The sequence below is a fragment of the Carettochelys insculpta genome, chromosome 12 (genome assembly GCF_033958435.1).
Source record: "Carettochelys insculpta isolate YL-2023 chromosome 12, ASM3395843v1, whole genome shotgun sequence".
Lineage (NCBI taxonomy): Eukaryota > Metazoa > Chordata > Testudines > Carettochelyidae > Carettochelys > Carettochelys insculpta.
In genome coordinates this window covers 4,174,680-4,189,097 of record NC_134148.1, presented here as the reverse complement: position 1 = coordinate 4,189,097, position 14,418 = coordinate 4,174,680, and the positions used below count along the sequence as shown (strand labels likewise).

The following is a 14,418-nucleotide window of genomic DNA, read 5'->3' as shown; positions in this document are numbered from 1 at the left end:
TTGCATGTTGTGAGAACTCTTTGTCTCCATGCCTTTCAGTGACCAAACACTGGTATTACTCCAGCATGGAGTCCCGTACCAAGGGATTTGGTTACATGCCCTGGTAACCATGATGCAAAAGCTGTTTGTATGTCCTCAGGAAGATTTCCCGGTGGGAGATTACTGCAAGACCAATTGTTTTTCAAACAGCCTGTCTCACCAGGCATCTGGGCTGACTGTGTTCTGCCTACTGGCCATTCTCCAGGCATAGAACACACTTGAATACATAGTCAATATTCCTAATTTCAGATACAAAAATAATGCCCACATGCAAACAGGATAAGCATATTCAGGACATCATAATCCTCTACGTGATCTCACCTGCATTATCTTGCACAGAACACCCCAAAATTATGCCACACTCATACACAGTAATACTACTATAGAGAATAGGGATATAGTATCACAAACACCACTGTCTCATGGGGGTGGTGTGAAAAAAGGATTAACGAATGATCATGAGGCATTCAGCCACTCCAGCGGACACCATAAAAGTGAAGACATTCATATTTCTGTATTCAGGACTGGTTTTGGAGCGTGTGCAGCAGCCATCCTGCAGTATCACACTGAATGATGAGAATAACCACTCTTGAATAGCCATCTGTGCGATGCCCTGGGTGAGGTGGCAGTTTCGTGGAAATAACAGCATGTGATCATGTAATTAGAGCCCGTACCGTAACACAAACTATGTGCAGTAAGGGGCCCAAGCAACTCTGGAGCTCTCGACTTTCCAACCTTTATGCGCTTTTGACTACTTTTGTTTGTAATTAATAAATATTTACTGCCACCAACCCCAGAATCGTCATGGGGGAAAACAGTTAGCCTTTTGCCAGGCAGGAAGGTGGCGCACCAATGGTGTCTCTTTGCTAGAAAATAGGGGTGTTCTTACTCACATTACTACCCCAATGAAAGCAAAGCAGTCTGCATTAAAGTTTACCTTGACCAGCCACTGTGTGAAAACTATCAACCACCTTGTCTTCACTAAGAATTACTTTAAGTTAGTGATCCTGGGTTAACTAGCATGAGTTACACACCCTTTTCTCGAGTGAAAAAAAATGATCTTATTCCTAATGTTTTAGCCCGTTTCTCATCCAGCAGAATAGGGGTGTGTCTACGCAGCAAAGTTATTTCAGAATAACGGCCGCTGTTCTGAAATAACTTTGCGAGTGTCAGCAGAATGCTTATTTTGAATTTGTTAAACCTTGTTCTATGAGGAATAGCGCCTGTTCGGAAAGAGATCTTTCAGAATAGGGGCTGTGTAGACTGTGAGTAGGGGTATTTGGAAATAAGCTATAACGCAGTCAAGGGCTGTAAGCTGATATAGGCTGCTTCTATATTTGCCCCCTCCTGTTGGAGGGGGCATGGTAATGAGACAAGTCAAAGCAGGCTAATGAGGCGCTTATGTGCATATTCAGTGTCTCATTAGCATAAGGACGGCCGCACGAATTTCAAAAGAAGCTATTTCAGAAAATCCCTTCCGGAATCGCTTATTTCAAAATAGTCCTGCTGTGTAGAAATACTAGAGACCCCCCGCCCCCCCCCCCCACACACCGTCTTCACTACAGAGAAGGTCAACCATGTTGCAGTTGATCTTCCAGAATACGATTTAGCGCACCTAGTAAGGACTCACTAAATTGAACTTATAGGGGGCCTGCATTGGTGCAGATTCTCCTGCCCTTCACTCGGAGCCCGGGAAGTCAACCACCCTTAGCTGAGATGGTGCAGAAGCCCAAATTACGGACGTCGATCCTGGCTACGTAATTAACATAGCTGGAATTGCGTACCTTAATTCGACCTTCTGCTGCAACGTAGCCCTGCCCAGAGAGACAGATACCAACTCCCTGGGAAATCTTTGTAGAGACCCCACACCAGATGTTTTTACCGCAATGTAGCTAACCGAAGTCAATGCTCCACGCATAGCTGAGCTCACCTACCGACACTGCAAAATGCACAAGACCTTATTAGGGAGTTGACAGCAAGATAGCCATCTCAGATCAGCTCACCCTATACAAAACCACACCTTTCCCAACAGTGAAGTCCTAACCCTGGTCGTCTTGCTAGCTCTTGTGGAGAAGAGTCTGTCAGACTTTCACAGCCCAGAGAAAATATAGCTCTTTGTTATCCAGTGAAGATAAAGTGGGAAGAATTCCAGCATGTTGCAAAGGCACGATTTTCCTTATCAAAACTACGTTGCTGTGTCCTTGTTCTAACCCGATCTAGGTTTCTTTGCAATTCTACTTTAGAGATCACACCCAGAAAACCTCGCAGATCTGTAATTCTCAGGTCACCCCCAAGCCAAAAGTGTAAGTTTGAGGTAAGGACCTCTAGCATCCTCTGTGGTGAAGACTGATTGCAACAATATGCCTTGCCTTCTCTACGCTGTTCTTATCCCACCTAAATGCTTCTTCACTTCCTGTGATCTGCCTTCAAATTCTCACAAGCTTTCTGCTTCTAATGCACATTTGTTTTATACATAAAAAAACCAGCTCTTCAAATTCCCTCATCACCTAATTTCCCAGCTCATCATTTCACTCCTGTAAGATGGAGCGAACAACTATTTTCATTCTTGTGAATTAAAACAATTTTTTTGCCAGGTAGTATTCTCTGCGTAGGTGGCAAAGATGAGATTTAATACATAAATTGGCCTGCCGAATATTTATTTTGGTGTGGACGTATGAAGAGCAGGGAACTCAGTGTCAGCCTCAGAGCTCAGGCTGAAAGTGTAAGGACAGCAGCTAGCTTATCTGTAAAAAAGAGCATTTCTGACTGTCATTGAGAGACAAAGGACCAGAACTTACGATTCTTTAATTGCTCCTCAACTGCTCTTGTCAGAAGACTACGTGATACAGCCAGACTTGCATCTATCACCGAGTGTCCAGCCTTGCTAATAAAACACCAGCTTAAAGACACTTCTAAAGAGTCATCTCCAGCAGTAGCTACCTTTGACCCACGTATGGGAGCCCTCTCCCACCGGCTGTAAAGTGGCACACAGCTCTTTGGTCACGCTGATCTCAGCCATGGGCAGCAGACAGGTCTTTAAGCTTATGACTGGACAATATGTAATACTACTGAGCAATCTTTGTACCACTCCACCATCTAGTGGGCCCAAGAAGCCTCCTCCATCACAGAAGCCATGTGAGAAAACCGTAGCCCTCTGGGCCAACACAGCTGTCATAACAAAAGTGAGATTTCAGAGGTTTCGGGCGAGTTTTGTTCCCGATATAAATGCAAGACTCCTGCTCCTCAGCTTTCCAAACACCTCGCACAGGAGTTACGCCTCCCAACCTGACACTGGAGAAGACGACGGCAACAATGCACTGGTTTCTCTTCCCACAAGCAGAGCAGATCCCATTATGTGTGTGCTCAGACAGGGCTGACTTTGCAAGCCTAGGTACGCGCAGTTTGTGTAAGCAGGCGGCCCAGTTATGCAGCAAAGATTGTCGCACCAAATACAAGTGCCCTCTTCCTCTTGAGCATACTGCTAGCCAATGCCCTCCCATCCCCAAAATACTCCGAAGGACTATCCTAGCATTCAGAAACAGGTGCCATGTTGGGACAATGAGCGACTCCTCGCTGTGAGTCCTAGAGTGTCATTCTGGGGATCTATTTATAAGCCATCCCTCCAACTGTGTTAGCTGGTGCTTCTACTAGAGTTACAACAAAGCTTCCCAACTTCCACGCGAACGCAGGAGCCGGGGAAAGGTGCCCACGGTAGATAGAAACGAGCACTGGACTGCATCAGAGTGCCAGGATTACCCATTCCCAGAAAGGGCCCTGGCACTGGCACGAGATACCAGGCCCACTCGCCTCAGCCAGGTGTGCCCCAACCCTGCACCCGGGACAGGCCCCAGCAGAACGGGAGCCTGGGCTGGGCCAGGCAGCAGACAAGACGCTTGGGCTTGGGCCACCCAGCGCTGACCCCGCTGGATCGGACCTGGCACTCGGTGCTTTTGCAAGGGGCTCTCTCCTCCCCAGGAGCCTGCGCTACCGCCCCTGGCGCCAGGGACCAGCCCAGCGTCCTCCAGGCCCCAGCTGCACCAAGCTGCTCCTGCTGGGTGCCGGGAGCTTCGGGGTCAACCCCGAGGCCTCCCCCGGCAACACCTGCCCCTGGGACTCCCGAACCTCCCTTAGCCCCCACTGGCCTGGCCTCCAGCCCCCCCCGGAGACACCCCGGCTCCCCTGCGCGCACCCAGCCCCACCTGTGCTCCGGCCGGACGCTGAGCAGGTAGCTGCGGCCCTCGGGCCGGGCGCCCCAGCCGGGGCCCTCGCCCTGCTCGCTCTCGCCGGGCTGGGGGCCGCCGGGCGGGCTGGGCAGCGCGTAGCGCCCGTTGCCCGAGTAGGAGCGTCCCAGGGGCCTCCGGCGGGAGCCCATCGCGGCGCGGAGCCGGGCGCACTGGGGCAGCGGCTGGCGCGGGGCGGACCCCGCCTGTGCTGCGCCCCCGCCCCCGGCCTCGGCGGCTATTTATGGGCACCAGCGCCTCGGTCAGCACTTCCAGCGCCCGCCCCGCCGCACATGGGGCTGTCACTCAGCAGCCGCCCCGGGGCGCGGCGCACCGGTACCCCCCGCAGCGCACCGCAGCGCAGCGCACCCCGCACCGGCACCCCCCACCCCGCACCGCAGCGCAGCGCACCCCGCACCGCACCGGCACCCCCCGCCCCGCACCGCAGCGCACCCCGCATCGGCACCCCCCGCCCCGCCCCGCCCCGCACCGCAGCGCACTCCGCATCGGCACCCCCCGCACCGCAGCGCAGCGCACCCCGCATCGGCACCCCCCGCACCCGCACCGGGACCCCACACCGGCACTCCCCCCACCGCACCGCAGCGCACCCCGCACCCCGCATCGGCACCCCCCGCACCGGCACCCCCTGCACCAGCACCCCCCTGCACCGCAGCGCAGCTCACCCCGCATCGGCACCCCCCGCACCTCAGCGCACCCTGCACCCCGCATCGGCACCCCACACCAGTGCCCCCCGCACCGCAGTGCAGCACAGCGCAGCCCGCACCGGCACCCCCCGCACCGCAGCTCAGCGCAGCACAGCACACCCCGCACCGGCACCCCCCGCACCGAAGCGCAGCGCAGCGCACCCCGCATCAGCACCCCCCCGCACCCGCACCGGGACCCCACACCGGCACTCCCCGCACCGGACCGCACCGCACCGCAGCGCACCCCGCACCGGCACCCCCTGTACGGCAGCGCAGCGCACCCCACACCGGCAGCCCCCGCACCGCAGCGCCCCCCGCACCCCACATCAGCACCCCCCACATCGGCGCCCCGCTGTTTGAGATGGGTGGGAGCAGCAGAGGACTCCTGGGAGGGTGACTGTGTGTGGTGGGAGCTAGTGGCAGGACAGGTACAATGACAAGTGGCTGTTATTGCTCCTTTAAGAAGCGCTGATTTCTGGAAGGAAATCCGACGGCTGATTCATAGCAGCCTCCTCCTGCTGCCGGGAAGTCCCTTTCCAGGGAGGCCTTTAACAGGAGGGTTTGTTGCCTTTGCCTCTGCGGAGGTCTGAGATTATCTCCTAGGGCCGGAGTTTGGCCTGTCTCCTGAGTTAACATGTCTCCAAGTCGCCCCCGGGGGGAGGAGACTCACGCAGAGATTTTTTGGGCTTTTTTTTCCCCCAGTTTCACTTTCAGCCCTTGGCCATGTTTTGGGATTGGCCAGTGACTCAGCCCGCTGTGCTGCTGTAGGACTCCTCACCAAACTACTGCAGCAATGAGGAAGTACTGGAGCAGTGTACAGCCAGGAGCTCGCCGAGCAGCAGGTTGCAAAGTGGCTCTCCTGCAAGCCCAGCACCTGGTAAGTTCCCTGGTGGTTTCCCCAGGGGAAATCACTGTCCTTTCTGACATCTGTGGCTGCTTTTATTTTCCTTTGCGGTGGAGGCAGAAGGAGGCACCCGGGAGGCCTCTGTGACAACCCCCTCCCCAGTGCAGCCTGCCAGCCTGGAAATGGTCTGCCAAGCCAGAGTTTGCTTTGTTTCGCCTTCGTAATGGTCACAAGACTCGGTCTTTCTGCCAAGGGGCTCCGTGGGGCCTCTGGGTTCCTCTATCAGAGTTTTGAAGCTGCCGGTCTGTCAGGAGGCTGAAGAACGCTGGCATCATCTGAGTTTTAAAGGGGATGTGAAAGCATTAATAGATGAGAAACGATACTTTCGTTGACGGGGTGGAACCCGTGTGGCAAATGTTCTGCTCCTCCCTGGGGCAGGAGCCGGAGGCAGGGGGAAACCGACGAGCCTGATTTGAAATATTCTTATTTTAAAACCAGCTCAAGTGATCACAAAAACACAAGCCGTCCTGTAGCACCTTAAAGACTAACAATTTTATTGATTAGGTAATGAGCTTTCATGGGTTACCTGGGTTAAAGTTGTTAGTCTCTAAGGTGCTACAGGACGGCTTATTTTTTTTTAATTTGTGACACTACAGAATGACACAGCTACCTCTCTGAAACTAAAGCAATGCTACATTCAGCTACCCTGATGCTTAGCCCTGTCTAGACCAGTGTTTCTTAAACTTTTCAAGCCCAGGGAACACCAAATACTAATATTCTTTTAGGCGCAGTACCTATGAAAATTTCCTTCAAGAAAAAAAAAATGGTCAGAGCAAAAACACTCAGCAAGATAGCCCACAAAATGAAAATGAAGCAATTTCCTCAGGAATCATAGCAATGAAGAAGTAAGGTTGTATCTGGTTTTAATAACAGAAAGATTAGACCATCAGTGGATGAGACCAGAAAAGTTTCAGACACCTGCAAAGGGGTTCATGGTACGCGCAGGCTCTACAGAACACAGTTTAAGGAACGTGGGCGTAGAGCAAGTGGCAGGTGTTGGTAAAGTCAGGTTCCTACAGATTAGAAGAACCTGAAACATCTGCTGTTGAAACAAAAGATTTTAGTTTTCCAGCATAGGCAAAAGGCTTGTAGAGAGTCCAGAACAGAGCGTGAACAGACCGCAGTCCAGCAAAGCCTTAGGTGTGTCAGCATGAATGTAGTCGCTATGAGTTCATTGAGGGCTCTTCTTGAGCGTTCAGTTATTCATGTGTCTTAATATTTGTTGTTTGTTTCGGGTGCCTGTGTGATCGGGCTGCCTGCCTTGGGCCTATCACCCTGGCGTGGGAGAGCCTTAAGGCAGTGATGTCCATGGCAAGCCTTACCATACAGTGGAGCTTACGGCCCTCCTGGGAAGTTCATGTTTTAAAAGCCACCGTGCCCGGGGCAGAGGATTTGCTTGCTATGGAGATACAGGCGGGGACTGGGTTTTAGTAAGATGCTGATGGGAATGTGAGCCTGGGGCCCAGAGGCTATGCTGTGGCCTCCGCCCTGTGTCTCTGGGTTAGAGGTGAAACAGGTCCACCAGGTGATCGGCAGGAGAACTCAGACTTTACACCTGCCTCTGGGAGGGGATTTGAAAGATGCTCCCAAATCATCAACGGACGGGAGTATTTCTGTGTGTTCCTGTGCCTGGGACACGCCGCATGGCTCTGCGGCCCTGCCAGCCACGATCTCCGTTATGGTCACATCACACTGGGCCCCACTATGGGCAGGCCCCTGAAGCGAGGGCGTTCCTGAGCCCTCCTGGTGCCTTTCTCGCTGGGGTGCTGCCGTCGGAGGCCAGGCCTCGCCTGCCACGCAGACTGTGCCCTTGTGGCTGTGTGTGTTGTGGGTCAACCGGGAGATCTGCCGGGGGAGCTGCACCTGGGGCCTTTGCGCCCCGCCGTCCCTCTCAGCTGGAGGCTGACCCCGTATTGCAGGGCAGAGGGGACGAGGGGGAAGGAGTGGATCAGGAGGACAGCAAAGCTGGAGGCGGAGGGCTGGAGCTGGGGAGCAGAGCGTAGCTCGCGGGGAGGGAGAAGCAAGCCTGCGGGGTCGGCAGGGGGAAGGAAGCCCTGACTGTTTGACTCCCTTCTTTCACGGGCTCCTTCATTCCTCCGGGAAGGACCACAGCTCTGGTGGCCCCTCCGCCTCCTAGCCTGGCACAGTTCTGAGGAGCCCTGGCTGCTCTCAGCCCCCTTTTTGGGTTCCCCACGTCCCCTGCCCCGGCACATTTCAGACTCGTTCCCAGTGCCCCATCCTTCTAGCCTAGTCCCACCCAGGAGAGCTAAGACCTCTCCCCGCCCGCCCCTGCCCTACCGCCTCCCTCCTCCGTACGTGTGCTGCTTCTGCTCCCCAGCACAAAGGGACCGTGGGCCAACTCCGCACCACGGACCCCGCACTGCCGGGCACATGGATCGCTCCTTTGGTGGCTTGGGGCTGCTGCAGCCTGCTGGAGTCGCACAGCCACCGCCAGCAGCCTCTCTGCTTCGTCGCGCGGGCGTGCGGGCCGGCCGTGTTCTGTCTCACCAAAACCCGCCGCCTCTTTGCAGGGAGGCGCCGTTTCCGAGCCAGGAGAGCGGCCAGGGAGGAAAGCCGGCGGTTGCTGACGCCAGCCCCTGGCTTATGCCTGTGGAAGAGCCAGCTGCTAAGTGAACAATGCCAAAAGGTGAGCGGCACCTCGAAAGGCAGCAGAAAAGGCCCTGGGGAGCACAGCGGATGAGAGGCTGGATATGAGCCAACAGTGCGCCCTTGTAGCCCAGAAGGCTAACGGCATACGAGGGTGCATGAGGAGGGGCACTGCGAGCAGATCTCGGGAAGTGGTTGTTCCCCTCTACTCGGCACTGGTGTGGCCACATCTGGAGTATGGCATCCAGTTCTGCCCCCCAACCCCAGTAGAGGAAGGAGGTGGATGCATTGGAGCAGGTCCAGTGGAGGGCAACAAAAATGGTTCGGGGGCTGGAGCACGTGAGCTACGAGGAGAGGCTGAGGGATTTGGTCTTGTTTAGTTTGCAGAAGAGAAGACTGAGGCGGGATTTGATAGCAGCCTTCAGCTTCCTGTAGGGGGGGTCTAAAGAGGATGGAGAGAGGCTGTTCTCAGTGGCGAGGGATGACAGAACAAGGAGCAAAGGTCTGAAGTTACAGAGGGGGAGGGGTAGGTTGGATATTAGGACAAACTGTTTCCCCAGGAGGGTGGTGAAGCACTGGAATGCGTTGCCGAGACGGGTGGTGGAATCTCCATCCCTAGAGGATTTTAAGTCCTGGCTTGACAAAGTCCTGGCTGGGATGATTTGGTTGGGGTTGGTCCTGCTTTGAGCAGGGGCTGGACTCGATGACCTCCTGAGATCCCTTCCAGCCCTCGGTTTTTATGATTCTGTGTTCAATGCCCCCTTCTCTGTGATCATTTTTCTCTTCTGTCCCCCAAGCCCCAGCTCAGCAGAAGTGTGCAAATACACATCTGTGTTGCTGTGCTGTCAGTGTGACGCACAAATATGAGTCACAATATTTGGGGCTTTGAGAAAAGCCCCAGCTGCTGGAGTCATGGGATGGTTGGGGACTATCCTCTCCCATTTAAAATATATTTTAAAATTTCCTACCCCCTTGGTTTGCAGAGAAATGCTGGGAAATGCGAACCCAGAGCGCTCCAGCGGCGGAAGGCAAAGAAAATGAGCACGGGATGGGTTGTGGTTAAAAATCTTCCTCACAATGTTTAAAATAATCTCCTGTTTTCTGGGGCCTGACTTGTGGTTAGAATAAATTTTGTTATATGCACCAAGGCCAGCGGGGATGTGCACCCGTAACCCACACGCCTACAGGTGTGAGAAGGAGCCCGTTCTGCAGCCTTTGCTGAGAAACAGCTGCCTTCTAGCCTCCATGATCGAGACTCCTGCAGTAACCCCCCTCTTCGTCCCAGGTTCAGTTCCGCCTGTTGGCGTTACACACCACCAATAGAAATGTGCTGCCAGCTGTACCCGCTCTGCTAATCATCTGTATGGCAGCTCAGTCTCTCCTGGGTGGCTGCCCAAGTGCTCAGCTTATGGGGAGCACTGGTGAGGATCTCAGCTCCTTCCAGAGCTTCTCAGTGCATGGCAGGAGCAGCCTGCATCATGTGCCTGACTGGCTGAGGGGCTCAGTCCAGGGCCTCGCCTGGTGGAATTTGCAGCCAGGAGTCTGTGGTAAATCAGGCTTAAGGATCTCATGGGAGAAGCTCTGGTCAGCACCATTCTGGGATGAATTAACAGGCGTGTGGTGAGCAGGACACAAGAACTCCTCTTTCCTCTCTGCTCTGCACCGATTAGGCCTCAGCTGGAGTGTTGTGTCCAGTTCTGGGCACCACATTTCCGGGAAGATGTAGAGATTGGGGAAGGTCCAGGGAAGAGCAACAAGGATGATTAAAGGTCTAGAGAAGAGGAGCTCTGAGGGGAGACTGAAAGCACTGGCCTTGTTCAGTTTAGAAAAGAGAAGGCTGAGAGGGGATGTGACAGCGCTTTACAAGCACCTAACAGATTATTACAAAGAGGAGGGAGAAAAATGGTTCTCTCCTAGGCATCTGAGGACAGGACGAGGAGCAATGGGCTTAAACTGCAGCCAGGGAGGTTTAGGCTGGACATGAGGAAAAGCTTCCTAATGGTCAGGGTGGTTAAACACGGGAATAATTGCCTGGGGCCGGGGGTGGGGGGGTTGTAAAGTCTCCATCGCTGGAGGTATTTTAGAGCAGGTTAGAGAGACACCTGCCAGGGGTGGTCTAGATGGCGCTTGGTCCTGCGGTGAGGGCAAGGAGCTGGGCTGGATGGCCTCGTGGGGTCCCTTCCAGTTCTCGTGTTCTATGATTCTGACAGTCTGTGAGTCCATGCAGGGCCAGGGCTCAACCCAGCGCCACAGACTGGCCTGTCTCAAGAGCACCTTGCATCATGCTGGGGCATCTGTTGCCTCCACCTCCGGGGCAGTTTGGCTGCATAAGGCAGGGCCCTGAGCATCAGGTCTCTTTCTCACGCCTCTCGCTGTCCCCTGGGCTGCCATTCCCACGCTGCTTGTGCTTCTCTCTAGCCGTTGTGATCACCGAGCAGCCGACCTCCGCCTCCGTCCCCGCCGGTTACTCCCTCACGCTGCGGTGTCGGGCCACAGCCTGCACCAACCTCCGGTACCAGTGGTTCTCCCAGCGCCAGGTAAGGGTGGGGACTGCAGGCCAGAGGGTTCCCTCCCCATCCTTTCCCCTCGCCGTGCATCTGTTGCAGGGATGGGCGGAGAACCCTCCTTAGGCCCCCTCAGCGCAAAGCCTCCAAGGGCTGGGGTAGGTTGGGTCTGGGCCCAGCCCTGAGGGAAGAGGGTGGGAGCGGCAGCTGCTACTCAGCCAGGGATGTGGTGGGCCGTTTGCTGATGGCTGGCGCTCATGGTGTCTCTGAGGAGCTGCTGGAGCACAGAGCGGGCTGGAGGGCTGCAGGGGAGCAGCAGGAGCGGTTCAGTGAGAAACAGATTGGTTTAGCAAGGAAGGCAGCAGAACTGGAGGAAGAAAGAGCAGCTTTGCCAGGAGGGGGAAATCCCCAGCAGCCGGCTGGGTGCATGAGAGGCACAGGCCTGGCACGGTGGAAGCCTGAGGGGGCAGGGGAAGAAGCTGGAACCGGGCTGGGTGAGGCGTGGCTGCTGAAGAGGGACGAGGGCCGGGGAGAGGAGAGAGCAGGGCTGGGAGCGGGAGGGAGACATGCACTGGCACAGCAGTTGTGGGCAGACGAGGAAGGGAGGCGCGGAGCTGCAAAGGCCACGGTGCGGCCAGTGAGTCGTGCAGCCAGGGGGAGGAGGAGGAGGAGACCCGGCACCGCGAGGTCCGCTGGCGAGCCGAGTCCCTGCTCTCGGGGCCAGCTTCTCCACTGCCTGGCATCCCGCCGCCTCAGGACCCCGAGCCTGCCCCGAGGGCGCAGGGCCCAGCACGAACAGGTGAACAGCGACACTGCGGCCCTTGGGCCGGGGGCTGCTGCAACGCTGCCCTCTAGCGCCTGACACACCCCTCTCCCCGCCAGCCGTCCCCTTCTGCGGCGTTGGCAAACGCCGCAGGCCCTGCTCCCCCCGACGGCTCCTCTCGGGGTGGGGAACGGACGCCGCTAAATGGAGCATTCAGGCTCAGCCCTCTTTGCTAGGGTAGGTCTGACAAATGCCACTGGGGATTGGGAATAGGGGGCCTAGCTCCACACGCACAGCCGTGTAAGCGGGCTGCGTTCGTGCAGGCTGGGAATCTCCAGCTCCGTTAGGGCTGATCCTGCCTTGGGCAGAGGGCTGGACCTGTGACCACCTGAGGTCCCTTCCAGGCCTGGAAGTCTACGATTCTGTGATTTCCCCACCTGGCCATACCCGACCCCTTGCTGCGGCTTCCTGGCTTATTCTGTGCCCTGGAGAGGGCTGCAGCAGCCTGCCCTGCAACTTACCGTGCTGGGGCTGTTCTGGAGCTGGCCTGATTTGGAGCCAGGAGGTTAGAAAATGCAAACCACAGGGAAGGAGGGACAAGATCACTCACCCAGACCCTCGGTGCTTCAGTGCCAGCGTGTTGCTTGGAGCAGTCGGATGAAATTCTCTCTCCTGCTCTCATCTCTGCATCGTCCATCTGTCCGGCTGATGGGACTTGAATTAGAGAGGTTCTGCCACATCTCTGCTCCAGCGTCTCTCGCTGGGAGCCAGCTGGTGCCTCCGGGTTACAAGCAGCCCGGGGAAAAGGTGGGACGTCGTGCCACGCCCGGGGTTGTCTTTTCGTTTCAGGCTGCTTGCTGCCCGATCGCTGGGGCCACAGAGCCAGATTTGCTCCTCACCGCCAGGGAAACCCAGGTGTACGTCTGCCGAATCAACGACCTGTACAGGAATGTCGCCTTCTCCAACTGGGTGAGAGCAGAGGTCCATCAGCATGTTGCCAAAGGTACCAGCCCTTCCTCCCTCCACATACACAGCCTGCGTCCCCGTAGAGACACGCCTCCCCAAGAGCACAGAGACTCCAGAGGGTGTCTGCCAGGGCAGCAGGCAAGGCCAGCCCAGCAACATGCCACCAAGGGAGAGCAGGCTGCAGCGATGGGGGGTCCCGCCAACCTCTCCCGGCCACACAACTCCGTCCGTGCTCCCAAGACATTTAGTTCCCTGCCCTTATCTCCCAAGTGTGTGGCTCTGGATCCGTGTCTCCTGTTAACAACACTCGCTCCAGAACTCCCAGAGAGTGTTACACTAGACCAGTGTCAGAGAGGTGGCCGTGTCAGTCTCTATCTTCGAGAACAAGAAGAAGCCCTGTGGCACCTTGTAGACTAACAGGTGTTTTGGAGCATCAGCTTTCGTGGGCAAAGACCCACATGTGTGGGCCCGTTCTGACGAAGTGGGTCTTTTCCCACGCAAGTTTATGCTCCAAAATATCTGTTAGTCTAGAAGGAGCCACAGGACTCCTTGTTGTTACACTAGACCAGTGTTTCTGAACCAGGGGTACGTGTTCTCTTGGGCGTACGCCGAGCTCTTCCAGGAGGTAGAGCAACTGATCTAGAGATTTGCCTAGTTTTACAAGAGGCTACATCAAAACCACTCGTAAAGTCAGCGCAATCTAAGGCTATGGTTACGCTAGCAAGTTTTGCTGGCAAAATGCTGGTTTTGTCGACCAAACTCATGGAGCACGCGCGTGCAAAATGGGATTTGTCGACCGTAGCTTGCCAAAACCCCGCACTTTTGCTGGAGGCGTTCTGCCTTAAAGCTCTGAGGCAGAACACGGCTGTCGACAGATTCTGTTGAGAAAAAAGCTGTGTGGATACCCTGGGGCCCGGGGTCAGCCTTCGGACGACAGACAGGGCATCCACAACAGTGGATCCTGCTGCTGTCTGTGGTGCTTCCGGGTGACTGTTTTGTTGAGAGAGCAGCCAAGCTGTCCAGCTGCTCTGTCGCCAGAGCGGAGCACTGTCCCGATTGGGTTTTGTCTGTGGCTGCACTCGGTCAACAGTTTTCTTGGGAAATCGCATACGACAGTGACTTCTGTTGGCAGAACGCTGTAGTGTAACTGTAGCCTAAAAGTTCATTCAGACAATGACTTGTTCCGACTGTTTCAAGTGCGTTACGCTGAAACGTAAGGACGATATTTCTATTCCAATTCATTTATTTGAGAATAAGATGATAGAAAGTCAGCACATTTTCAGCAGTCGCCTTCTGTGGTATTTTTGGCATGTTTTCATAAGGTTTTAAGTGAGGTGTAGCTTGGTAACTCCTGAAATGGGGATAGTAATATGGAAAGGTTGCCTGGCACTGGGTTCAAGACCTGAGATGAACGTAGGAGCTTGTTTCTCAGCCGGTGGTACGCGTGGCCTTAGCGGTACGCAAGAGAAGCCTGAGGATACTTGTAATTTTTTTCAAAAATAGGTGCTTTATAAAAGAGGTTGAGAAACACTGATCCAGACTGTGAGCACATATTCAACCAAGGGACATGGATGATAGAAAGTCTCTGAAGCTACGAGACGGAGAGCAAACCTAACGCCCTGATTCAGCAGTTAAAGCACAAATGACCTGGTATTGTCAGCCAGACCAGGCAGTCATGCCATGGAACAGGGTGGCCAGCTCCTTACACGCC

The 14,418-nt window shown here is 55.3% G+C and overlaps 2 protein-coding genes across 7 annotated transcripts in view; one reads left to right on the top strand and one right to left on the bottom strand.

Moving 5' to 3' along the window:
- Nucleotides 1-4,474, bottom strand: part of ALPK3 (alpha kinase 3) — a 59,822-nt gene extending 55,348 nt beyond the window's left edge. For 2 of the 3 annotated variants that reach the window (XM_075006457.1, XM_075006458.1), the window contains exon 1: nt 4,239-4,474. In XM_075006457.1, coding sequence (XP_074862558.1) covers nt 4,239-4,411 — 173 coding nt within the window. In that variant the 5' untranslated portion in view covers nt 4,412-4,474. The remainder of the gene's footprint in view (nt 1-4,238) is intronic. The other variant, XM_075006460.1, reaches the window with a different exon arrangement.
- Nucleotides 4,475-4,995: 521 nt separating this feature from the next.
- Nucleotides 4,996-14,418, top strand: part of LOC142019483 (mucosa-associated lymphoid tissue lymphoma translocation protein 1-like) — a 50,462-nt gene continuing 41,039 nt past the window's right edge. The window contains exons 1-5 of one of the 4 annotated variants that reach the window (XM_075006462.1): nt 4,998-5,391; nt 5,732-5,840; nt 8,399-8,514; nt 10,893-11,011; nt 12,591-12,744. In XM_075006462.1, coding sequence (XP_074862563.1) covers nt 8,505-8,514; nt 10,893-11,011; nt 12,591-12,744 — 283 coding nt within the window. In that variant the 5' untranslated portion in view covers nt 4,998-5,391; nt 5,732-5,840; nt 8,399-8,504. Of the gene's footprint in view, nt 5,841-8,398; nt 8,515-10,892; nt 11,012-12,590; nt 12,745-14,418 lie in introns of all 4 variants that reach the window. The other 3 variants (XM_075006461.1, XM_075006463.1, XM_075006464.1) reach the window with 3 other exon arrangements.